The following is a 26,634-nucleotide window of genomic DNA, read 5'->3' on the forward strand; positions in this document are numbered from 1 at the left end:
ATGACTTTATTGTTGTAAAGTATTCGTGAAACAAAATTCTAATTCATATTTTGAATTTGAAATATGAATTAATATTTGAATTGAAATGCGTAAATTATTTAATACTACTTTATTTGAAATGAAATTAGTATTAAATAAATTGAAATTTTCTTAAGAGATGAGTACAAACACATTAAATATTTGTGATATGTTTTAATTATTTCTTCAAATAAGTTTATTCTTATATATTTACTTAGCATTAAAGTTTATCTAGTCGTTACACTAATATAGTGTAGGTAAATACAAAATAAATATAACAATATGTTTAAAACATTTGTTTCGTGATTACATTTCTATAAAAAATAAGCCCATTTAAGTTCATATTACGTCAAATTAAGTTCAAAATAATAAAAATATCATTTTATATAAGTATAAATTATTAATAATTTACGTAGTCTCCATTAAATGATTACAGTATTTTTTCTTATAAATAATGGTTGTGATTGTACAAAACAAAGAGCCAGACAGGGCCTGAAACTAAGTCGATAGAACATTTTGGTAGTTAGTAATAGATATACGAAAAAAGTAAAATTTTGAGAAAATAATGTTGAAATGTGGAAGCTGAATAAAAAAGGTATTTACAAAATACGGAACTCTTTGATTTATCAAACCTTATATTTCCAAGCAACATTTATGGAGTATTCTCATAAAAAAATCGTTAACAATGCAAATACACATATAAAATACAATCAGTTTATTTATTTCAATAAAAAATGTCTTTCTTTACACAAACATAAATATATAATAATATTAAACATTTTTACAATGAAAATTAACAACTATGGAACATTTGATCTCATCCTACTCTAAAATGAGTATTTTAATCTTATTAATACAACATCGGTCGTCAATACAATCATTATTTACACCAAATAAATCGTCATTATACAGAATATCGTCAGCTTCTAACAAATCACTTCAGAGTGCAGTAACACTACTGCCAATTCAAATTCCGCAATACAGAAGTATCTTTGTAAGCAAACATTCTCAAGTTGCTAGACTGTCTCTTCTCACATTTTTATCTAACATTGGATTTGAGTAACACTGTTCCACATTACCATTATCGTCTTTTGTAAGAGATTCGAAAATGGATATTAAATTATTTATACCGATTAAGTAACCGTCCTCGTGGTTGCCGACTTTCCAAGCGGACTTGTGGTCGATGCTTATGTCTTCTGGCACAGGAACTGTTTTTGCGAAGTCTATCATCCAAATGGATGCTTTTCTCTTGTCGTGCACGAAGAGCAGAGAGCTGCCGATCAATTCGTGTGTACGGAAGAAGTGGGATTCCTTTAATGTTGACCGAATGTTCTTCAGCCTTTCTAAGTATTTTGGCTGTAAAGAAAAAATAAATTTATATTAAATATGTATACGTGTGTGTGATAATTTTCTCAATGTTAAAAACTGTCAATTTGATTGTCAAATAAAAATATAAAACAAATATAATATAAATAAGTCAACAGATAACAAACAGTCAGTAACTAAACAGTTAAATTTGAAATATTTAAAATACCAAACGGGAAGACTATGAATCGAATAAATAAAAAGTATTTAAAATATAAACATGAAAAATATTTTGAAAATAGAGAAAAAACTAATAAAATTTGATAATTACCACAGCGTTTGGAAAAGCGGCGGTGAAATCTGTAAATGCTTCTACAATTTGCTCCCTCGATTTTGTGGTTTTGAAATCCTTCGTGCTGGTCCCATCAGCTTTCTTCACGCCATCTATGCGAAATCCCAATGTTGATGTGGAACTGATGGTCTCTCTCCATATCATATATCTTGGTTTGGTTACACCTTTACTTCTATGTTCTTCTTCCGTCGGCGCTTTGGGATCTATTTGAATCATTTTCTCATACATGTCCTGAAAAATAAAGATATGAATATTAATTTACGTTTATTTGGTATATTTAATAACTTCAAAATATGTATTTTTTAAATTATATTAAATTAAGTAAAATGTGCATATGTAAATAATAAATAATTGACATATAAATTAATGAGTGAAAGCTTAATATGTGACCCTAAATTAAAATTTGCAATAAGCTTTAATTCGCTTAATTAACGAACTATGACGCAAATTAAAGAGTAATTTACATATATTTATTTATAAAGTTCATTGCTTAACGGTGATGCTATATTTAGACGTAGTGTAGGTACACACAAGTATAAGGTCATTTGGTACGATAAATCAAAATAACAACGATTTACGACAAAAAACAAAGTTGTTTTAATTAATTTATTTATATGTTAAGGTTCGAGTTTAAAATAATTAATTTTTTAATCGTATTATACCTAATTATAATTTAATCGTACTTGAATATTTATTTATAGTTCACATGAAAAAAAAGAAGGTAAATTGTTTATTCCACATTGCCGTACGTCATTGTGAAAACCATAAAAATAAATATAAGTTATGGTAAAATTATATTTCTGTATAAAGTCTGTAAAAAACGTGCCGTATTTGAGTATCATTTGGAATATATCGATTCATAATAATATGATGTTTTTCATGTCATATTTGAATAAAATGACGCAGGTTGTCCTATTAAGGAATAGCCATTCCTCATTCATTGGTTATACTAAAAATAATACCAAGCCTGTATGTATGGGTTCGATTTCCAATTGAGGGAATTAAATATTTAATATTTTTCAGTTCGTTCGTTGAGTTCTGCCATTCAACACGCCACGCCTCCAGAATTGGCGAAACATGAGAAAAGGAAATGTCTCAACACTATGGTTTTCAGGTTGGAGGGGACAGTGTAAAGATAAAATAATAATAATAATACTCACTTTTCTTAACTTAGTCTTCTCTTTAGCTTTTGCTAATTCTTCTTCTAAATAAGTTCGGACTCCGACTTTGCAGTCCATGACGCACGGACAGTCGAAATCACTTAAGAGATCTTGTAATTGTAAGTACACTGTTACATAATTGGTTAAGGAAATGAAAAGTATAGAAATTGTTTTGCTTATATGAGAAATTGTCACCATTCAACACGGGAAACCCAAACCCCAAAATAACCCCAAAAAACCCAAAAATGGGGAACGGAGTGTCTTAACACTGTTCCCTCTGCGCGGGATACAGCTTGGAGCTGGTTTTCTTATAAATAATATATATATAGGAAATTATAGGATCACTTTGTCGTCCGTTTGTATGTCTGTAAAAACCTATAAGGTTATTGCCGTACACTGAAAATTGGTAATGGTCATGGTGACTTGCAATCATTAAATTAGTGCGGAACCCACGACCAAGGAGTCATCTTAATAAACAAAATAACCGGTCAAGTGCGAGTCGCATTCGATCAGTTTTTTAAAATTTATAGTATAATATAAACATATGTATTTATTTGATAAAGGATACGTTCTCCATCTTCACAAGTAACTTGTCCTTTATATTCAGGTACAAACGGCCGCAGGACGTCTTTCATCAGTAACTGAAACAATAAATTAAAATTTCTTAAGCTTTGGTAATCCATTATATATTGCATTTATTTGTGTTAATACTAATAAAAAATAACATTTTAAATACAGATTAAAACCTAAATAAAACTCCTAGTAATGTATAGATAAAAAAAATATAAAAAAAGAAGATTTATCTAACTCTTTATTGATTAACATATGATATGCGAAATCTAAGTTACTAATTATTTCATCATTATAAATACTAACTTTTAATTGCGACTTCACCCGTGTGGTCAGAGGAAAATAACTAAGACTTATATATGAAATATGACGTCTGACGTGACCGAGGTATCTCTGACCACATTATAGCATAGTACAGTGACTTACATAATACAAATAGCAATTGATTATAGAATAGTATTTTCTATAGTCTATAGCCTTCCTATGGACTATCCAACGCAGAATTTTCCGATTAGAATAGTTTCGGAGGTAAACGCATTCAACCAAACAAACTCGTCAGCTTTAAAATATTAGTGCAGAAGTATAGACTATAACATATAAGAGTTACATTTTAACTGCACTTTCTGCCCGAATTCGAGACATTTGTATTTAAAGTTAAAATTAAATAATAATAAGTATACATATATAATAAATATAATATTTTTTTACTAATAATGTTTTAAAGTATAAACAATTAATAAAACAAAAAAATATCTCTGAATCATAAAACTATTTTCGTAAATCAAATTTATTCTATTTATCTATATAATGAAAGTTCAAATACCTTTAAAAACATTGTATGACGCATTTTCTTTTATTGAGTAATCCAAAATTTTATATGTAACCAATTGACGTCAACGAAGTAAAGTAATTCTTACGAAATGCTTAGTAGGGAAAGTGGCCAACTTAACAAGAATTTAAAAATAACAATAAATTATAAAATAACATATTTCGTAGCAATTAAAACCAACGTTCTGAAGTTAGGACGTGATGGCAATCCAGTGGCAGAACTTATCACCGCGATTTGCCTCATCCGCAACTTCAGAGCGAAGAAATGAAAATTTCCTCGAGTGGGAATCGAACCTACACACAGTCGCGTTTACAGTCACACGCTTATGCCACCACGTTGGCCTCAAGAAATATATGAAAATATAGAAATTATTTCTCAATTTTGTTGCACATAAAATATTTGGTTATCATCACGTACAAATACTTATGTAATAATAACTAATTCTTAATACAAGAAAAAAATACTACTTAAAAAATAATACTTTTTACTACAAAAACATTAAAAAAAAAACAAAAAATTAGGACTAATACGATCATTTTGATTTTGTTCTACGCGCAAGGAACTAAATGTTCTTCTTTCATTACAGCTGTTATCACAAACAGTCAATTCCATCTCTTTATCAGTACAATATAAGAAAATTAAAATGAGTTCATTTATGTATGTATAAGTAAATAAATTATATAGGTACGTGTCTCGAATACATTTTCATTAATTAATTAATACATTTGAATTTGGTTGATTTTTCTCACAAAATAAATAAAGCCACAACTAGGCGCAGGGGCATGCGACAGGTTGCGGGTTCGATTCCCACTCGAGAAATTAACATATTTATTATTTTTGTTTCTTCAAAAAGTAAAAAGTGTAAAAGTGCAGCTCGAGTACCGCCACATACGCAATGCTTTTTGCAAAATTGGTGGGAAGTGGGAAACGGAAGTGTCTTAATAAGAACGGAGTGTCTTAACACTAGGTAACCATATTACCTCTTACCTAGCTATATACGACGTTCAGAGTGAAACTAAACAAATATTTAGATATTTAGAGAAAAACAACAAACCTAAAACAGCCTTGTTGACTAGTTGGCGGTTTATGACACAATACTAAGGACCGCATGGAAATTTATTATTCTTGTATTAATTAGTTAATTACGTATACAATTTGATTATATTCAATTCTAGTAATAATTATTCTATGGCAAGTGACGATTACAGAATTCACAGATCACGTACAGGAAATATTGGAACGGGACTTGAGAAATACCCTGTACATATAAATTAATCCTTCCTTAACGCTTAGGTCTATAATTTACAGCTTGACGTTCTATCCTTCCTAAAGATAGGCAGGGAGAACCCAGTGACAAGACACTCTGTTGCTCTATTGCGACTGAATTCAAGATATTGCCTGTTGTCTTCGCTCGCCAGTTACTAGGGAGGCGAAACGAAATTGATTAATTCTTTCCAGCGGGAATCGAACTCACAACCGTCGCGTTTACATTAACAGCGCCCCATTGCACTACGATGGCCGTAAATTAGTAAAAAAATTAAAAATAGTAATATCAGCAACTTCTTTTAATGGATATAAGTTATACGTAACTACATATATAAACTCAAATGTGACGTCACTTCTTGTGTAGCTAGGAAGATTAATGTATCATCTTACGCGTGAGTTGCATGTCTTACATAAAATATACCCTTATTATATCGATATATTGTATTACTCTATACTATAGCAGTATGTGCTTGTTAATCTTTTTAGCTTCACGGACTGTAACCCGCATTTAGCAGTAGGTAGCCGGGAACCTAGTTTTTAGAACCTTTTTACGAAATTCTTGAGGCATTGCATGTTGATTGGCGGAACTTAACGCCGGATCAGTAAATTAATAATAACGTTATAATAATATTATCATTAAATGAGTATCATTCTGTTACAAAGAAAACAATTAAATATTCGTGAGAAAATAATAATGCGCTATGAATTATGTGGATGATTCATAGTGTAAAGTTTTAAGAAACATATTATTTTTCCCCATATCCAAAAATAAAAACGGAAGTACCATAACATGTATGTATTTTCCACGTTTTTACTTAATTTCATACGTCAAAGGAATATACATATATGTATATATTTTTGTTTAAGTTATAAATACAATAATTATCTTTCACTTACAAAATATATATTATAATTATATATCTAGGGGTAGTGCTTTTATTAATGTGGCTTAGATAAGCTTTACCTAAGCGAAGATCTTAATATATAAAATTTAAAGTGACATCAATGCAATTTCTATAACATTATTAAATTGGATTCTGTTAATGATGCAACTGGTATTCATTTTTGTGGTTAACCAATAACTTAAATATATTTAAAGAATCATTAAGATAATATAGTTAATGATAACAAAATACTCGTCAATGATAATTAAACAAAAATGAAATTACTTTTTAATTATTAGATTTGAAATGGAATTGTCCAGTCTTTATGCTAACGCTTGTCTATTTTAAATTGTTATTTTTGTCAAATTCTCTTCTGTTCGTTCTCTTCTGTTACATTGTTTTCCACAATCAATAAGCTATCAAACACAAAAATATTTTCCCGTAAGTAATGGTTATAGTTGAGGAGTATTTGAAATTAGCCAAACAAATATTAGTATCTATAGATTAATATTCATATAATATTTACCTGAAAGCATCTCTCTTCTTGTGGGCTGAGCTTCTTCAATATCGTGCCTTGGTCAGGTCCAGCTTTGAAGTTCCCTTGGTGGCCGGCGAGCTGGACCCAGGGGTACCGTTGTTTTTTGTAAGTTTGGAAGAACGGCGTCCATTGCACGATATTGCGGAGTTTCCGCCATCTTTCTGATTGCTGAAAATAGAAAATAATTGTGTTATTTTTAACTTATAAGTTTTATAATAGATAGTCTAAAATTTTATTTTGTTGATTATTTGTATTGATAACTAAATCTATGCTGGCTTAATAAAAGGTCAAAAATTGGCAAATTTCATAAAAAAAGAAAGGCTGTATAAGTTGACTTTGTGACGTTACAAAATTCTTATGTATTCATTTACACCATTTTACTTAGAAATTAGTGAAAGTGTAAACTCACGAGGTATTTTGTTTTACATTTTGTTTAAATATTTTGTAATCGACTATTATGAGTGAATGTTAGAGTCAGTAAATATTGGATTATGTACGTATATTCTCTTGGTAACTGTATAGGTAGTGTTTTGACTAAGTGAATAGTTTTTTTGCTTCACGCTGTATCCCGCATACAGCAGGGTAGGCAGAGAAAACTTAGTGTTGAGATACTACATTTTACACAAAAGTGGGGAAAGTTTCATCCCATTTTGGTGTTATTGCATGCTGAATGATGGTACTCAACGCTGCGCCTTTTGCTCTGGTACCAGAGCGAAGAAATTAATATATTAATAAATAATAATTTATTACTCCGAGTGGGAATCGAACCTACAACCGTCGAAAAACCAAATTTTATAAGTGAACAGTTTATGTTTTAATATGTTACTGAGCGGTAAGCATTTTTTTATTATTTTCGTAAGTTATACTTAATTATGTTACAAAAATAATACAATCGAGCTTAATAAAAATATTTAGGTATGTACTAATATTTGAAGTATGCCAATTTCAACAAAATTATAAAATACAATTAAAATAATATTTTTAAACTAACAAGATTATATTATGTAACAATTTAGATAAAATTTTAATCGAAAAAAGAAGGAAACTTTATTAGGCTGTGGCATTGGAAATCTTGACCGTGAAATAACGGTAAAAACAGGATTTTGCAATGAAGACAAGAAGTGGAAAATGACTTGAAATGCCGTCGCCTGTGACATTTGTAATCAGTAATAAACATTCATTAGATAAATGACAACTATATTAATATAACACATATAAGTACTTCTACTCAACAAATTATAAGGAATTGCTTTAAATTTTAATGTTATGGCACTAAAACTCAATAGGTGCTAATAAAAATAAACTCAAATTATAATTAAATATAACTTAAAACATTAAAACTTAAACTTAAAATCGTTAAAGCTATATCCAAAAAAAAAAACAAACCTTTTTTGACTTAAGCACGTACACACAGTACACAACATCCATAAAATCCTTTATACGGAAACAAATATCACCGGAATACATAGTCACTATCACAATAAAGTCACTAGGAGTCACTAAAAAGAGACACTAAGTCACCAACTTATCAACCGCAAGGCTTGATGCACACTGAGGCACGAGGGGCATACGTAGCGAATATAAACGTATACGAGTAACTGAGTCAATGGTTAGTTGAAACCACACTGTGACGTCAATGTAATACGAACCAAGTAAAAATGTACTATTGGTGGAATACCGGATTGTATTACTAGAAATAGGAGGCCAATTGCAGGGGCACGGAGTGTGACTGTAAACGCACTGGTTGTGAGTTCGATTCCCAGTTGAGGAAATTAAATATTTGTTTAAGTTTGTATTTCCATTTCTGCTCTGATGTTGAGGCAAAGCTTTTCGAATCCGGGAACCTAGTGTTACGACACTATTCCTGATTAAAACACTTCTGTTCCCCCATTATCCACTGAATTTTTGAAGCATTGCGTGTTGAAAAGCGGAATTAGAAAGGAAAGGGAAATATTAAATATTCTATTTCCTCGAGTAGGAAATGAACCTACAACCTATCGTGTTTACAGCCGCGTGTCCCTTATTTTTCTTTAAATAATTTAAATATATTAAAAGGTAAAATCTATATTGTTTTGTTTGTAATAAGATAAAAAACATAAAAAATAAACTTATAACTATTTGGCTCAACAGCTTGATAGTCATATTTTACTTGTAAAGTTATTATAATTCGAAAAAAAATTCATCGCGTGTCTATGAACATACTTAAGTGCGACGTATCTTTTTTATGAAAACTACCCATTTTGAATATTTGTCAATAAATTGTATGATATAAAAAATATACTAACTTACAAAAAATACAAGCAAATATTTTAAATGTATTTAAACCCTTTTACCTATTTAATACCTAGAAGAATATTTTATTCTCATTTTCACACATTAAAAATAAAGAGAGAATTCACCAAAAACGGTAATATAACGTGTATTCGTCATTATTATTCAATAGAATGTATTATGATCTCAGAGACATTCATAAATGACACAAAAATTTAAACGTAGCGGATTTTGTAGTTATAAGAATAATAAATAATTCTCAGTACAAAAAAAAATATAATTCCTCTTTAAATGTATTCTTCAATTAGATTTTCAGGTAACGTTGTATCTCGTATTTATCACTCTCTCTCCGTTTTTTCATCCAATTTAAGATTCATTTTGTGTTAGGTGGCAGAACTCACCACACCTTCTACAGACTATCTTTGTCGGGGAAAATGAAAATACGTTCCCACGAGTGGGAATCGAACGGCCGAACGCTCGATCGAACGCCTTACCTACTCATATATTCTGATATAACCTAAATGTTTGTGCAACGTTTCAGATTAATTACTTAGGCCCGTATTTATAATAGCGATGCCGATGTCATTTTCATTGGTTGATATACGATTTAAGAATGAAAACGGAATTTCAAGATAAATCTCGAATTTGGGAGCAGTTTATAAATATGGGCCTTAAAAACTGAACAGTAGACAGGTAGGTAAATTGGTTTAAAAATGTTAATTGACCAAAAAAAGTAATTTACTCAGTAAAGTCAGCATAAATGTTATTTTAAGTTAGACCATTGGTAACAAAATGGAACTTTGTCTAACATTTATCAGCTTCACGCTGTATCCCGCACGCAGCAGGGTAACACAAGGGCAGAGGGAACCTAGTGTGACACTGCGTTCCCCACTTTCTGCCGAATTCTGGAGGTGCGTGTCGAGTGGCAGAACTCAACAAGAAAATATTTTCCAAATGCTCTTAAAATAACTACGAATACAATATTCAGTAATGTTAAAACATGGGCCCAATTGCATTAGATCATGTATACATATATTTAATTGAACATTGATAAATTATTTATAAAGCAACTGATAGACAGATTTAGGTCACTTTTACTGTTTATAAATAAAAAAAAGTTTTAGAGGCAGTAAGTTGTGTTTGTCTACCTTCCTACATCAAATGTGGGATATATATTGACAATTTTCTTTTATATTTTATTTATTATTTCTTTATTTATTGCTAAATTTATAGTATGCCTCGTACTGTAAATTTATCAATTATTATTTTTTGATATTATCATTTCTTCGTTCTGGTATCATGGCCTTTGACCTGTTTATTTTATATTAATTTCAGCTCAACATTCATTAATGGTAGGTACCATTAACCACCATGGAGGTCCATGGGATCTCGGGATTAATGGTATTGACAGACGGTCTTGTCCATCTAGAAAAAAACTGAACCTATGAGCGTTCCGTTTTTCGTTTTGAGCTACGGATCCCTAAAAACTGAAACACGTGTCAGTAGTTTCTACTTGTCAAACCACACAATGTAAGAGATGCGTGAAGATAATGACATAACCATGCTAGTTAGTTCTTTTAAAGATAAACAAAGGCATTAATCTTTAATTATTTCAATAATGCCATATAATAGTTAAATAACAGCATAGGAAATTGTGAATGATTCTCTTTGTAACTGTGAGTCATATGAGAAAAATTTAAGTTAAAAATGTTATTGTCCAAATCGATACGTTACTTTTTGTTTAGCTCTTTGAACAGCTTTTACGAAATATTTTATATCTTTTTTAATATTGATGGAAAATAAAAATTTAAATGAAAGTAATTTATTTTATATGCAAAATATAAAATTGTAATAAAAAATAGCACCATAATTCAAACCTTAATTTCCTATAAACTTATAACAACATATTTTAAGATGCAGTTAAGGAGGAAGATATGTTAAATTTGGTTTTAAGGAAAGACCAATGTGTCCATAAAATTTGGGCTAATAATTACTAACACAGCGTCATTTCAAGTTTACCGGATTATATTATTATTTTTAGCTTCACTAACAGGTATGCAGAGGAAATCTGGCAACCTAGTGCTAAAACACTCCGTCCCCCATTTTCCATCATCACTTGAAAACTGAAATACACCTAAGTATCTAATGTAACAAGATTGGATATGACAAAATAAACTCATCAACATTTTGCTATCTCATTAAAAAATTGTTTTAGTCAGGAAAAATACCGTCAAGATGACGTCCAACCTGGTAAGCCAAGATTATGAGTAGTTTCACTTGGAGCAATGGTTTGTGGGAAATTGTTATTTTATGAAGGATTTTTGTTGGTGTTTTTGTACTTGCGACCATTTTCATTATTTATATTGCAAAATATTAACTTATTTTGATCTGTAATTGAAAATCTGATACTAATTTATTTAACATAGTTATATATCTGGTGTTCTATATACGTATGTATGTAATTACACAAAAGCAAATTGTAATTGGTCATACAAAAATTAAACTTGTACTTGAACTGAATTAAATTAATTTTAAGAGTATCTGTGATATTTAGCCCTTTATCCAGCAGGACGGAGACACAAAAATAATTCATTCCCCCAAAGGGAGATTGAACCCACATTCATCGCTTTTGTAGTTACACACTGTGCCAGTACGACACGTAAACAATAAACATATAGTAAAAGCTCACTTACCCTACATATTTATAGCATTTTATGAGCACTATATTTCCCTTTCACCTTCAAAGGTGTCTACGCAGAGCCCCTACGTACAAACTATATAGAAAACTTGAATTTGTAACAAATTATATAAAATCATTATTAGTAAAGCACGTCATATCTGACGCACTATTAACTGGTTTTTTCATATATATTTATATATTTATATAGATATTTTTTTTTTCTGAAATAAATAATCTTTATGTTTATGTTTATTTTTATGTATATTTTGGTTTTGTACTTTATTTTATACTTTCGTAATTTTGTGTTGTTGACGGTGATCATTTCGTAAATTGAAAATCGTGTTCGTAATTGGTATTGAATAAATTTAAATATATTATAATTATATGTGCATTAATGTTTGTATAATATAAAAATGTATACTAGCTATAAGTCTTGATATTTTTATGGATCACTATTTTTTAGCTTCAACTTTTGTTTATAATTAAAAATAGTAATGTTTTGACTCTATCTGGTAACAAAGCGTAAAAGGTTGTATTTCTGTAACTGATTCAGAAAATGTTAAATCGACTGATGTATTTCTAATTTCTCTCTGAAAATTATCCGGATGAAATATATCTTATATTCTTCCCCTAACATTTTAATTACATATATATATATATTTTATTTCAATAAAATTCGCCTTTTTCCATACACAAGTAATAAAAATATATTTATTATAAGTATATAGTATGTACAGACAATGTACACTTTAAATACAATATTTCCTTATATTAGTGCTGTACAATTTTCATCTATAGTTAGATTGTAGACAAAATGGAAAAAAAATCGTCATCAATGAAACACGTTTGAAATACGATGACGTAAATTATATAATTATTATAACACAATTAAAAAAAAATTGAAAAAAAAAACTAAATCTCTTGAATTACTTATAATTGTAATAATTGTATTAAATTACAGTAATTAGGAAAAAAAAGTATGAACACCTTGACTGTTCCACTACTGTATACATAATTAGTTTAGCTAGAAATAGCTTCTATTAGCATATAAATTGAGGCTATATTCCTTCGCATGTATTAAGTTATAGAGACGCCGTAATGTCAAGAGCATTAGTGACGCAAATCGTCTTGAATCCGCTGCCGCTAACAAAACAGACCTTCCCTTAGGACTTGTTACTTGTTTATTCTGAATAAACAATGTATTATATTGTAAATTATTTAATATAATATCTAAGATTGTATAGGAAATGGTTTATTTTATGTTTTTATTATATACGTGTTAAAATAGTTAAGTTATTCCTTATATTCTGAGGAAGTATTTTTTTTATTTTTTTTAGTGTAGGTTCCAGTTCTAAAAGATATTTTGTGTTTAATGTTGAAACCCAATACATTTTGTTTTAACAGATAAAACCAATGAAATTATTTTACTTAAATAAAAATTAATATGAACTTTATTTAAATTAATATTCCCTTAAATAAGATTTGTACCGACATTCAGGTAGGAACGTCAATAACCATTAACGTTAATTATAAGTATGACTTATTAGTACTATTGTAATTAGGACACAAGGGTGTCACTGTAAACGCGACGAGTTGTGGGTTCGATTCCCACTGGAGAAAATGAAATATTTAATATTTTCATTTCTCCGCGTCAAGTTCCGCCATTCAACTCGCAATGTCTTCAAAATTCGGCGAAAAATGGGGATCGAAATATCTTAATGGAAACAGAGGTCTTGGACTTTGAGTTATGAAAAGGGACACACAATTACTTTCTCACATATAATATTAAATTTGAAAAATAAATTATGGTTAAAAATAAACGTTTATTATTATCCAAAATATTTACATAACTTACGTGACAAGAAATCTAAACGGCGATTTATGCACAATTCCATATGCCAACACTGTAGAATATTTGCTTAGACTTGGCAATTGGTATGTTTGCATGCTAATTTATATGGCGCCGACGTGCCGAATGTATATATTCAAAATATTGTTTTTTAATTAATTATGAATAATAAAATAAAACCGGCTATGAGAAAATTGAAAAATAATAACCGAAATTATCGAATTTTATAATATTTATCATTTTTTTATTGCCAAATCCGTTATTTTTCGACTCGGTTCCGTTTTGGTATTTTTTAAATATAAAACAGAATCTAAAAAATCCTTTTATTGATTCTATTTAGTAGTTATCTATTAATTTTGATTTCAACAGATAAAAAATATAGGTGTGGTATATATTTTTTTCTTTTAAAAGTCGCTTATAAATTATTTTTTTATATGATTCAGTCAAATACTACCATGAAATGTAACCTACTCGTTAATTCAGGACATGTACCGGGATAAAAAGTATCCTATACAATAATCAAGGCTACCGTCTATCTGTATGCTAAATTGCATCAAAATCTATTTAGCCTTGCGAATAACGAACAACCAAACATACATAATATAAACATACATTTTTTCCCGTTTCCGAATGATGTTTAAGGTTATATTTAATAAAAAAACGTTTTGTAAATACTAAAAGACCAGTTGACGCTTGTAATAATACTCGAGGAAATTAAATAATTATTATTTTCACTTTGATTTCCTCCACTCAACACGAACGCCTCCAGAATTCAACGGAAAGTGGGGAGCGGAGTGTCCTAACACTAGCAAAACAAACACTAGCAAACCAAAGAAAGCAAATATACATAAATTTGCTATTGGGACATTGGATATTTAAATGTTCTTCTCACATTTGTTTTGTATTAAGTAACTGTTATTCCGTGGCTGAGAGAAATACGTCTTATTCAAATAAATTGAATTCCCATACACATTAATGTTGTTTACAAACGTTTATTATGATATTTGTGGAATAACGGATATACACACCTAGTTGAATAATAAATTAAAGTTAAGTTATTTGTAAAATATATTTTTATAGCTCCCCGCACAAAGAAAGGTGTGCAGTGGGAAGCTGGGAACATAGTGTTAAGACACTCTGTTCCCATCAGGACGCTTGCGTTCCCCAACTTCCAACGAATTTTCGAAGCATTGCTTGTTGAATGGCGGAACTCGACAACGCGCTTAGTCATTACCAAAGCGGGAAAATTTAAATATTTAATATTTTATTCCTCCAAGTAGAAATCGAACCCATAACTGTCGCGTTGACAGTCACACTATTGTGCCATGACGACCACAACTAAAAACAAATCTGCAATAATATGTAATCTAGAAGTACTTACAATCAATTTGTACTAAATTTTGTATTTCAGTATTAAAAGTTACTTAAGTACTTCCACAAATAAATTCTGGAACGTTCCTTATAAAGCTGTATTATGAGTCAGTTGGTAGATTAAAATGGATATGCTTGTTAGCAGGCGCGTGGGTTTCCAGAAACAATATCGTCAACTTCATTGTATGAAATCATCGACTATTTTTTTTTAAATTGACGTGCCAATTAAATTATTCCTTAAATGTATTCTTGGTAATAAGAAAAAAAATATTTTTAGTTCATAAGAATGAAAGAGGATTATCACGATATAATTTTTAATTTTCAAGAAATTTGCGAACAAACATACTAACATAAATGCCGTTACAGAAATACACGAGCTAGACAGCCTACAATAATATCACATACAAACAGATCAAACTGATAACCTTATTTTTGTGAAGTCGGTTAAAACAGGTGCAAAATCAAAAATATAAAAACATCACAAAGTTGTATGCGAGAAATGGGCTAGAAAAAAATGTCCTAGCAGCGGCGCTGAGTTCCGCCACTCAACTCGCAATATTCCAAAGAATTCTGCGAAAAGTGGGAAACAAAACTTTAAACTAAAAAAAGTATCTAAAAGATTCCTAATGTGAAATTTAAATCCATTTCAAATTTTCTATTAATTTTAGGTAACCTACCTAGGTAACCTGCATAGTATCTATACTTTAAAAGTGGAAATGCTACCTAAAAATTGATAAAATTATTAAGGAAAAGTTATAGCCATATATTTTACAGTAAACGGAAATTCCCGAATTGCATTACTGGAATACTACGTTTTAACTACCAAATTGTGACATGGGAAATTTTCTTTTAAAGACCTATGTATTATGTAATAGCGACCCGCCCGCGGCTTCGCACGTTTGAAGTATTCGATTGCTTATTTATGATTATTTATTATATGTATTTTAGAAAAATGCTTATACACTAAATAAATTGGAATTTTTTTTACCGTTTTCTTAAAAAAATGAATAAATTGATATGTGAAGATGTATATGTTACTCCACGACCCTCTCTAAATTCTAGTGAAAGTTTCATAAAAATCAGTTTAACAGTTTCGTAGATTAAGCCGAACAAACAAACGCCAGGTAAACAGATATATTTTTTAAATCGTTTGTTGTTTTCGTATCATGTATGTCCTAATTATACTACTAAAAATACTGTTATTTTAATATCACAGATAGACTCATGTAGTTCAATTTCATTTAAAAACTGTATAGATATATCCATAGATTAAGTAGGGAAATAAAAATAGTTCATTTTCCAAGTGGGAATCGTACCTACAACCGATGGCTTTGAGAGTCACGTATTAAAAATACGTACATATATTATTGATAATGTTATATAATTCATAAGATATTTTTTATTACATATGGGAGAACATGTTGTCAACATTTTCTCTCAAAAAAAACTATTTAAGAAAAAAGAATACAAGGACATTGCGATTGGCGCCAACCGAATAATTTTAACAATTTGCATAATAAGTACCGTATTTTGTTATGAAATATATTATAATTTCTTACTTCAGTATTGATATAAATAAAAAAAAACTAGGTTCCCAAGTTCTCGATTTGGCAAGAAACACTCTAAAGTTAAAAAATAATAATACACTAAGACTATATTTGATTAATGGAATTGCCGCGCTTTGCCTCGGTACCAGAAAGAAAAAATAAAAATATTAAATATTTCATTTCTTGGAGTACGGATAGAACCCACAACCGTTCGCGTATGCACGGCTGGCTTCTAGTAATTTAAAAATAATATATATATGCTATAGTCAAACATCCAGCTCCAGGCACTCCTAGGTTCAAATCAGTACATAATTCTCAGGTCTGATTGAAGACCTTAGGTCTTCCTTTCGTCAGGTAAACCCACTAAGGCTTTAAGTCAGACCCGACTAACTAGTCAAACCTAAGACCGCCGGAGCTTCGACGAAGACCATAACATACCAATAACCCAATAAGGTAAAAACTTTTAATTTCAATTTCTCAATCCAAAAAAATACATTTCCATTACATTTTCTTACTTAAAACATGTTAAAATCACATATTATAAACATATACATAAATTACATACTTTTAATGTTTTATCGTCTTAAGTAATTCTAAATTATGGTAACAGGGCACTTAATAAGTATACGAGTGGCCTTTTAAGGAAATTGTTAAAGGTTTCGATGGAGTGATTAGTTCGAGATAGTCTCTTTAAACTACAGAAAGAATTTATTACTAGCACATATTTTTAAGTACTAAAAGGTAAAAAAGCTGTGAATATTTAATCGTTTCTAGTATATATATTTGCATATATGTAAATGTATGTCTATATGTTACATAACTATGTCAATTAACTTTTTTATGATTATTGATAGTGTAGTGGTAAATTTTGTTTATTTAGGTTCCCGCACATAGCAGGGTAGGCAGTGGGAACCTAATGTTCAGACATTCCGTTGCCAATTTTCCAAGGAATTCTGGAGACATTGAGTGGCGGAACTCATCGTACTTTGCCTCGTTACCAGAGCTAAAAAATGAAAATAAATAGACACCTATTTATTTAGACATTACAAACAAAATTAATCTTTTATTATTTCTTCACGATTTAATTTAATTTTTCAAGTGAAAAAACAATCGGCTGTTTTTAAAAAAGTAACACTACATAGGTGCGTGTTCGATAAAGTACTTTTATGAGAGTAATAAAATGAATATTTAATAAATCAATTGTTCAGATTGAGTATGACATCATTGGTACCAACTGGGGTTAACGAAGAGTTGTATTGCGTATAACCTTTTAGTTGTTATAACTCTTTAGAACTTTTATTAAATAACCACCAGCCCGCCTACTGAGACTTCCTTTATTTAGCTAAATATAGATTTAAGATGTGTGTGGGGTCGTTGAGACATTTTTACTAATTAATATATCTAAATATAAAATTTGTATATATACAAAAGCGTAGTTAATTAAATAAAAGCGCCCTCAGAGACGTTATGAAACAGTTAATTACGATTACACTTATTTATTAGTAACTCTCGTAATTAACATATCTATGACTTCTTATATTACAGAGAGAACAGAGAATAGTGTCAAGTAATCCCGTTCCCCGAATTCATGACATTGGGTTCTCTCAACTCCACGACAGGCATTGCGTATTAGGTAAAAAAGTAGAGTTAAATCATTTTAAAAAAGTAAAAGTATAAATTTGCATAACAAAAAGAATTCCAATAGTTAAATTTAACATTCTTATCTAATACTAATTATATAATTTTCTTTATTAACAAGTAACAGAGACATAATTATTATGGTAACGTCCCATTTCGCTAGGCGAACCGGTTCATTTAAATATTTTACCTATTCTAGGCAGAGCGTCTATGCCTCTCGGTAAGGCGTCTTTTGGTTAAAATTGAGAGAAGCAAGTCATTTGTAGGTCACGTTTTTTTTGTATATATGTAATATATGCAAATTTTCTATTCAATTTGCAATGTATAGGCATAATACTGTAAAGTCATTAGGTTTATTTATATACAGAACAACTATGGAGGCCAGTGGTGGCGCACGTTTGTAACGTGTGACGGGGTGTGGGTTCGATTGCTCGAAATTATTTTTTTGCTCTGGTGTCCAGGTTCCAGGAATCCAGAATTCGGTGGAAATTGGGGAACAGAGTGTCTTAACACTACGTTACCTCTACCTATCCTGCTACAAGCTGGTTACAGCTTAAAGCTGAAAAGAAAGTAGTATTTTACCTCAAGCAGTAATTTTTGCAGCGCTATAATTCATTTACCTGGAAAAGGAGAGAAAAAAATTGTTAGTAAATTATTTGACAAATTAATTTATACCTATATGAAACCTATATAATAATTAAAAACATATTAAAGAAACTTAGTAATGAAATGTTCGTTCAACAGTTCGCAAAGTGTAAGCTAGCAAGACATTTGTATTTTCATTTGTATTAGAGACTAGCGGACGCGCGCAGCTTCGCTTGCGTATTTAAGGGTCAATTCTAATAACCCATGAAACATGTGTTCAATGAAATATTTTTAAGAGTCTAAATTTAAAATTTTATAAAAATCGGTGGAGATTTAAAGATTTTTCCATACAAACATTCAACCCCTTATTGGCCCCCTTAGGGGATGAATTCTAGAAAACCATGAAACACATGTTCAATTAAATATTTTTAAGAGTCTAAATATCAAATTTTATAAAAATTGGTGACGATTTAAAAAAAACCTATACAAACTTTCAACCCCTTATTTGCACCCTTAGGGGGAGAATTCTAGAAAACGATGAAACACGTGTTCAATTAAATACTTTTAAAAATCTAAATTTCAAATTTTATGAAAATCGGTGCCGATTTAATTTTTTTTCCATACAAACTTTGAACCACTATTTCACCCCTTTAGGGTTAAAATTTTTCAAAATCCCTTCTTAGTGGATGTCCAGATTACGAAAGTAAACTTTTGTCCAAATTTAGAGTTTCTACGCACATCAGTTACGGCTGTGCGTGCGTCTTACCTCAGTCAGTGAGGACAAGTCCTTTTATATATATAGATTATCTAAATTAATTAACTTAACTAAAAAGTAAAAATTAATTTTACAAAGATTTTATAATTTGGAAGTACTACGTAATTTCTTCTTTATATTTTTTATAAGCATAAACAAATTCTCATCTGTCATAGAATATTAAATGTAGATACAACAAAAAACAAAAAAAAATATGTCTAACAGATTCAAAAAAATATATTTAATGTTCATACACTTATGTACTTATTCATACAAAATTTTCCATACACCGCTTTAGATAATCGTTGTGTTATTAGATAATTATGACTGTACTATATTTACAATTGTATTGAATAAGGACTGACAAAAAAGGCTTCTGACGTATTTATTTGCTAAGCAAAAAATTGTCATGTAAAATAAATGTAACAATTCATTACTAAATGATTTTTTTTTATGTTTAGTTTCACACTGTAACCCGCATTTAGCAAAATAGGCAGAGAAAACCTAGAGTTAACTCCGCGCCCTACAGTTCTGTACTCTAGGACTCTATATATGCCTCGATATCAGAGGGAAAATGAGAGACCTCAAATGAGAATCGAACCCACAATCAGTCGCATTTATAGACACACGTTTGTGCCCTAAAGACTTTATTATTTTATACTTAAATAATATTTTGCATTTATTGGAGCGGAAACACAAAAGCTCATTTAAAACGGCTCATGCGCATCGGCCCACGGCGAGTAATGTAAAAACGATCAATTCAATAAAGAACAAAAAATTGTTTATGAAAATATCTGTGCTCATAAAGTAATCATTTATTTAGATCATTGTACTTCACGCTGTATCCCGCACATAGCAAGGTAGGTAGAGGGAAAAAGAAATAACCTGGTTTTAAAACAATCTGTTCCTCTTAGGATATTTCTGTTCTTGACTTTCCACGGATTTTATTGTCAAAGGCAGAACTCTCCGCGCTTTTGCCTCTTTACCAGGATATGAATATATTTCATTTCCTCGAGCGGGAATCGAACCTATCACGTTCACAGTCTCACATTTGTCCCTCTACGCTATATTACTATAATCTAAAATTAAATCTAAATATAATCTATAAACTATTTAGAGATTTTTTTAAATAAAGTAAACATGTAGACTAAAACATTTGCCCCTTTTTACATGTAAATTTTTATAGATAGGATACGTATTTAAAATAATTATTTGTGTAAATACCTAAAATTCGTATTAGCACACCACTAAGTAGGCATTGTAATGTAGGCCGCCGTTGACGTCAATAGCTCCTCAACAGAGACAAATTTGTATTGCTATGAAAATATTTTTGTTTAATAATTCGTAATATGACATACTCGTATGAATACGACAAACATTAAGAAATCCAATATGGTACGGAACGTGATACTTGAACGAAATGGCAAAGTTTAAATAGGGTTTTGTTTAAAATAAATATATATTTTCTGAAATAAAAATAGCTTTACGCTATATACACGCTTCATGGAGCGGGATAGGCAGATAAAACGAAAATATTGCAGATTATTAAAATAATATTAAAGTTCAAGCGGGCGAAGCCGCGAGCGGGTCGTTTTAAAATATAAGCATGCACTCAGACAGGATTGAAAAGTACATACAAACGGTCTTATACAAAAATTACATAAGGTTTCCATTGTAGTGACGTGATAACAATTTAAGCTACTGTATATTAAAGTACTATTCAGTTTGTAGGTTAATAGCCGTTTCGCGCGTGCGCCCTTTAAATATTTTAAACGATTTCCTTAGGAGTCGTTATTTGAACTAGTTTTTGCCCCTGAATCAAAATTGATAAGGCTAACTAACTTTAATAACTTTAATTTGAGACTAAAAAGGTCCCAAATATGTAGTGAAGAAAATTCGAATTACTTATTGCTTAATTTAACAAAATTATTTTATGTACATATATAGACACTTTTCATATTAATTTTGACATTAATTCATATTTTTTTTTAATAAAGCCTTAATGTTAACATTTCGGTTTTCGAAAAGCTAAACAATTCATAGTGAAATTCTTATAGTAAGGTTCACCTTATAAAATACGAGTAGGTACGTGCTAAGGTCACAAAGATACTAACGAGTACTGACTTTTAATATGAAATATCCTACATTAGACAAAATAACACTATGCTATGATCGTTATGCATTTATATGCTAATAATATAAAATACATTAAAGATTTCATTTCCCCGAATGGGAATCGAACCCTCAACTCCTTGTGCCCCTGCGCCACGACTGCCCTCATATTACACCAATAATTATTCTGAACACCTACAGCATAAAAGTAAGAGCCTAACTGAGCATATAAAAATAAAAGTAATTGAAGTTCTCTTGCTTACAGTGCGTGTATCCTCGTGGAGGTCGTACACCCTAAGGTTTTTAAATACTTAATTTGTATTGTCAATTCATCTTCAGTTTGATGAAGAAACATTGCAAGTCAAATTTGGTCATTGCGGCAAAAAGTTTTGGTCCAAAGAAAAATGCCTTGTTTTTCTTTGAACGATAATTTTTGTGCCGCCAAAGATTAAATTTTATTAACGTGCAGGAAAAAAAATGAGATTGTTTGTAAAATGTTTTTATAGTATAATTTTTGTAAATGGGGATCGGAAATGTCTTAACGGGAATGGAGTTTCTTAACATTAGGTTTCTACATATGAATTTAATTCAACTGCACACTGTATCCTATATAAAACCCTTCGCCCCGTTTGCCACTTTCTTTAATAATCAGACATTTGAGGCATTAAATTTAGAGTAACGCAACTCAACCTCGCGCTCTGTCTTGCTAGAGCAAGTATATTAAAGAATTCATAACTTCGAGAAGAACTTATTACAGCTAAACGTTGTCCCAAGGCGCCAAGACGCCTTTATCACCTAATTTCTCCTAATTTAGGATTATTAAATAAAATTTATGAAATTATTCTGTGCAAGTAATATTTTATTTTAGCAAATTTTGAGTATTTCGATATAAAATAACATATTTTTAAAACATAATTATGTATTATTTTGTATTAAAATTTCCGGTTATAAAAGATTACATACAGTTTACAGTTGCATCGCCCACATATAATTTTTATTTAATCATATAGCAGTACTGCAGTAGTCGACAAATACAGATAACTTTGTTTATGAAAATTATATACCTATTAATAAAATATTAAATGAAAACCATATTATTCCTGTTATTACACAAAATTATCTTGTTATTATGTCCTTGTAATCACCTTGTATTTATTAATAATTATATTTGTTAATAATGTCTGAAATATGGTAAATTTACATTTATTTATACTTAAGCTTTATGAAGGTATTTATGTAAATATGAAAATTTCGTAAATTTCAATAAAATAAGAATTTTGGAGAAATTAAACTTTTAAATTATAAACAGTAAACACATACTGATGTGTTGAATTTTATAGTGATTAAAAAATATAGTAATTTTTAGTAATATGGCACAGTTGAGAATTATGACCTGACTACATATGGTTATATATTCGATAGGCAGTACGCCACAATAGAAAATAGAGAGAGCTAACACTACTAACTCTTCGCCTCACTTATTACATAAAATATAGGACGCCGCGCAAACATAAACAAACAAACAAACTATGTTACATCCAGCTCAATTACTAAATGACTTAGTGACCAATACTCATTTTCACCTGCGTCAATTAAACCTGTTAACCACTAGTGACCAGTGACTAGTGACTAGTGACCATTAGGCGTAATGCCCTCTAATCACTCACTTCGACGGCGCGGACGTCAAAAGGTCACCGATGACGTCTAGTTACAGTAACCTTCGACGAAATGAATAATTACAGCGCTAACTCATTTTCATTATAAATTAACTTTATTTACAAAATAACCTTGGATTTGGATATTTTTTATATTGTAGGTAAAGGGAACCTATTAAGGCGGGGCGTCTTAACTAGGGTCCCTTACTTATCTTACTTGGTTTACTACTTATATACCAGATTATGGAGGCATTGCGTGTTGAGTAGCAGAACTCAACGACATGTTTTTCCTCGACACCAGAGCAAAGAAATGTAAACATTAAGTATATACTTAATGTTTATAATTGTAATATTACAATGAGACTCTAATTATAAACTTTAATTTATTAATATTTTTTTAAAGAAAATTAGATGATTTTATTAATATCTTTAAATATTATTATTATCTTTAAATATTATACATAAAATTGGTTTAATAGTATTAATATTATATTATGCAAATGATTGCAAAACAAGTAAACCTTATCACCAAACGTTCCCACAGTTCGTATTCGTACAAACTAAGCGACACTGTTATATGACGACAAGAATATTTAACAACATTCAAATAGTAAGCCCCTAGTGGCACATCCGCACATCGTTTGACTGTAAACACGACGATTGTGGGTTTGACTCGAGTGATTGAATATGTTTATTTCCCTCTGGTAACAAGACAAATCGCGGTGTTGAGTTCCGCCACACACCAGGCAATCCGTCGGAATTAGGTACCTATAGAATGGGGCATTTGAAACTATAATTCTTCTTATGCAAAATAAGTACATTTATAATATAAGAAATATGAAGTTTCTCATATTATAAACCTACTTGTATATAAAACATACATACATACATCTAGTTTTAATTTATGTATATATATTCTTTTAATACCACATTGTTACTAATACGGTACCGGTATTGGTGGTCCTCAATGAACGTATGGTTCTGTTTCCCATAGAGAACTTAATGCTTTGGGATTTCGCTGTAATTCTATTTATAATTATGCTAATTTATTGCTTGTATGTGATTAAAATTGCATAAATTTTGATTGATTTTATATTTAAAACTAAGAGGCTTCGCCCGCTGCTCCATTCGTTCACCAAGCCCCGGCTTATTTTGATCAAAGAATAACATCATTTTATAAATTTTATAAAAGTCTACCGTGACGACGCAAGATATTTTTATAAAACAGAAAGAAAGATACTTTTTATATGCATTAACTTATATTCCTTAGGAGTTAAGACTAAGAATATTTTAAAATATTAAAAAAAAAACCAATTTAAATTATGTTATGTAAGTACCAACTTACATAATATAGAGAACTCACATAATATAGAAACTGGAAGAGTCATTTTACTATAACACATTACATGTTTTGTCTTCAAAGTAGCAATTACAATAACAAAAGCGTTAACATGGCGTCAAAACATTTTCCTAGAGATATGTGAATATATTATAGAAATATGAGTTATAATAGTAATTTTACGGGAAAAACCGAGCCCCCTACGTCTAATACTTACCTATATTATTTTTCAGCTTCACCCTTTTCTCCGGGTTTTTTTTTTATTTTCCCCTGAACTTTCGAGATATTGCGTGTTAAGCGCTAGAACGGAGAAATGGTCTCAAATAGATATGATCTCTAACAATAATTTAATAATAAGCCCCCGACTAATCTAAACCCCACCACCACTTACTTCCAGGAAGGTACTCTACCTTCCTTTAAAAATAGATAGAATAAAAACCGAAGGTCATACTAGATTCTCTCTTCCTATCGCACCTACGAAACGGAAAAAAATGTACTCCTGTAAAAATTTGTGGAATAAACCATTACTTGTTTGTTTACTATAATTATATTATGACAATTTCTCAGTAAATCATTTATATCTTAAAAAATAAAGAAAAAAAAAATTACAGAGAAAATAAAAACAACAGCCTAAGAAATAACATGAATCACTTTTCTTTGCTTTGGCGGAATCGTCGTACTTTGTCGCAAAAAGCGAAATTATTCTTAATATACGGACGTACCTTATTTGGAATATTTATATATATAATTTTAAGACAATACATCTCTTTTAATTCGCTATAAGATGTTAATAAAAATAGATGTGCATTTTTTCTCGGAAACGATGTCGACGACGCATACAGACAGAATGCAATGACGCTCTGCCCAGTTTTTTTTTTATTTTCTTGTAATAACTTACTTACGTATGTTTTAATAATTATTTTAAAAACTTGTAAAAAAAATTTTTTACATGTATTTATAGTACAGAGTGTGAGAGAGATAGAGAGAGAGAGAGATATCTTTTACTTTTCTTCAAGGGTAATGAAATATGCAAACTTTGACGTTACAATAATAAAAAGTTAAGTATTTATAAATATATAAAATTGTACATACATTGAAATACAAAATGTTACATTTCTTCAAAAGATATGAACGGCATGAATTCGTAATAAAAATATATTATTTTTTATGAAAATATGTACAAGAAGTTACAAGAAATATTTATTACTTTGATATCGCATACAATTGTGAGACTATGTTTTAAAATTAAACGAAACAATGATTGTTTAAAGTTATCGTTAATTATTGACTAAATCACTTCAAAATAATAAAAAAATATTAAAATTTACATAAATCAAATTTTGTTTTTCTTAATAAATCAGTTATAGAAAATAAGGGCATCGTAGCGCAGTGGTACCGTGTTGACTGTAAAATCGAAAGTTATGGGTTCGATTACCACTCAAGAAAGAATTACGCTTACTTGCAAGATTGAGTTACGCTACTTAACGCACAATATCTTAAAAATTGAGAAATACGTGAGGAACGGAGTGTCTTCACTATTTGCGGGATACAGCGTGAAAGTATAGAAGCTGAAATATATCAATAATAAGAAAATACCACTTCTCTAATGCAAGAAAAAATAAAACAATAAAAACATGTTTATTTAATCGCTTACGTACGAGAGTGGAGTGAAGAAGAAAAACAAAATGTTTAACATTCGTTATAAAAATTAACAAGAACTGAATGCGAGTATTCTTACTTTTGTTTATTTTTGCTGTTACGAGTACATCATATACTCGTATGTGAGTCATTTTACACTGACAGTGTTAGCGAAATTCCAAAACGGTGATTTCAGGGCAGTCGTGGTGCGTTGGCACAAAGTACTCTTAAACGCGATAGGCTGTGGATTCGATTCCCATTCAAGGAAATGAA

General features: G+C 30.0%; 1 protein-coding gene across 6 annotated transcripts in view; it reads right to left on the reverse strand.

Annotated features, from left to right (window-relative positions):
• Positions 1-177: 177 nt before the first annotated feature.
• LOC146530994 (inositol-trisphosphate 3-kinase A-like) overlaps positions 178-26,634 on the reverse strand; it is an 84,855-nt gene continuing 58,398 nt past the window's right edge. For all 6 annotated transcript variants that reach the window (XM_085199031.1, XM_085199035.1, XM_085199034.1 and 3 more), the window contains 5 exons: positions 6,911-7,090; positions 3,404-3,476; positions 2,836-2,963; positions 1,655-1,906; positions 178-1,374 (listed from right to left, as the gene is read on the reverse strand). In XM_085199031.1, the coding sequence (XP_085055157.1) occupies positions 1,027-1,374; positions 1,655-1,906; positions 2,836-2,963; positions 3,404-3,476; positions 6,911-7,090 (981 nt within the window). In that variant the 3' untranslated portion in view covers positions 178-1,026. The remainder of the gene's footprint in view (positions 1,375-1,654; positions 1,907-2,835; positions 2,964-3,403; positions 3,477-6,910; positions 7,091-26,634) is intronic.

This window comes from Heliconius melpomene, chromosome 16 (genome assembly GCF_056956725.1).
Source record: "Heliconius melpomene rosina isolate 202511_hmr_F chromosome 16, ASM5695672v1, whole genome shotgun sequence".
NCBI classification, from domain to species: domain Eukaryota; kingdom Metazoa; phylum Arthropoda; class Insecta; order Lepidoptera; family Nymphalidae; genus Heliconius; species Heliconius melpomene.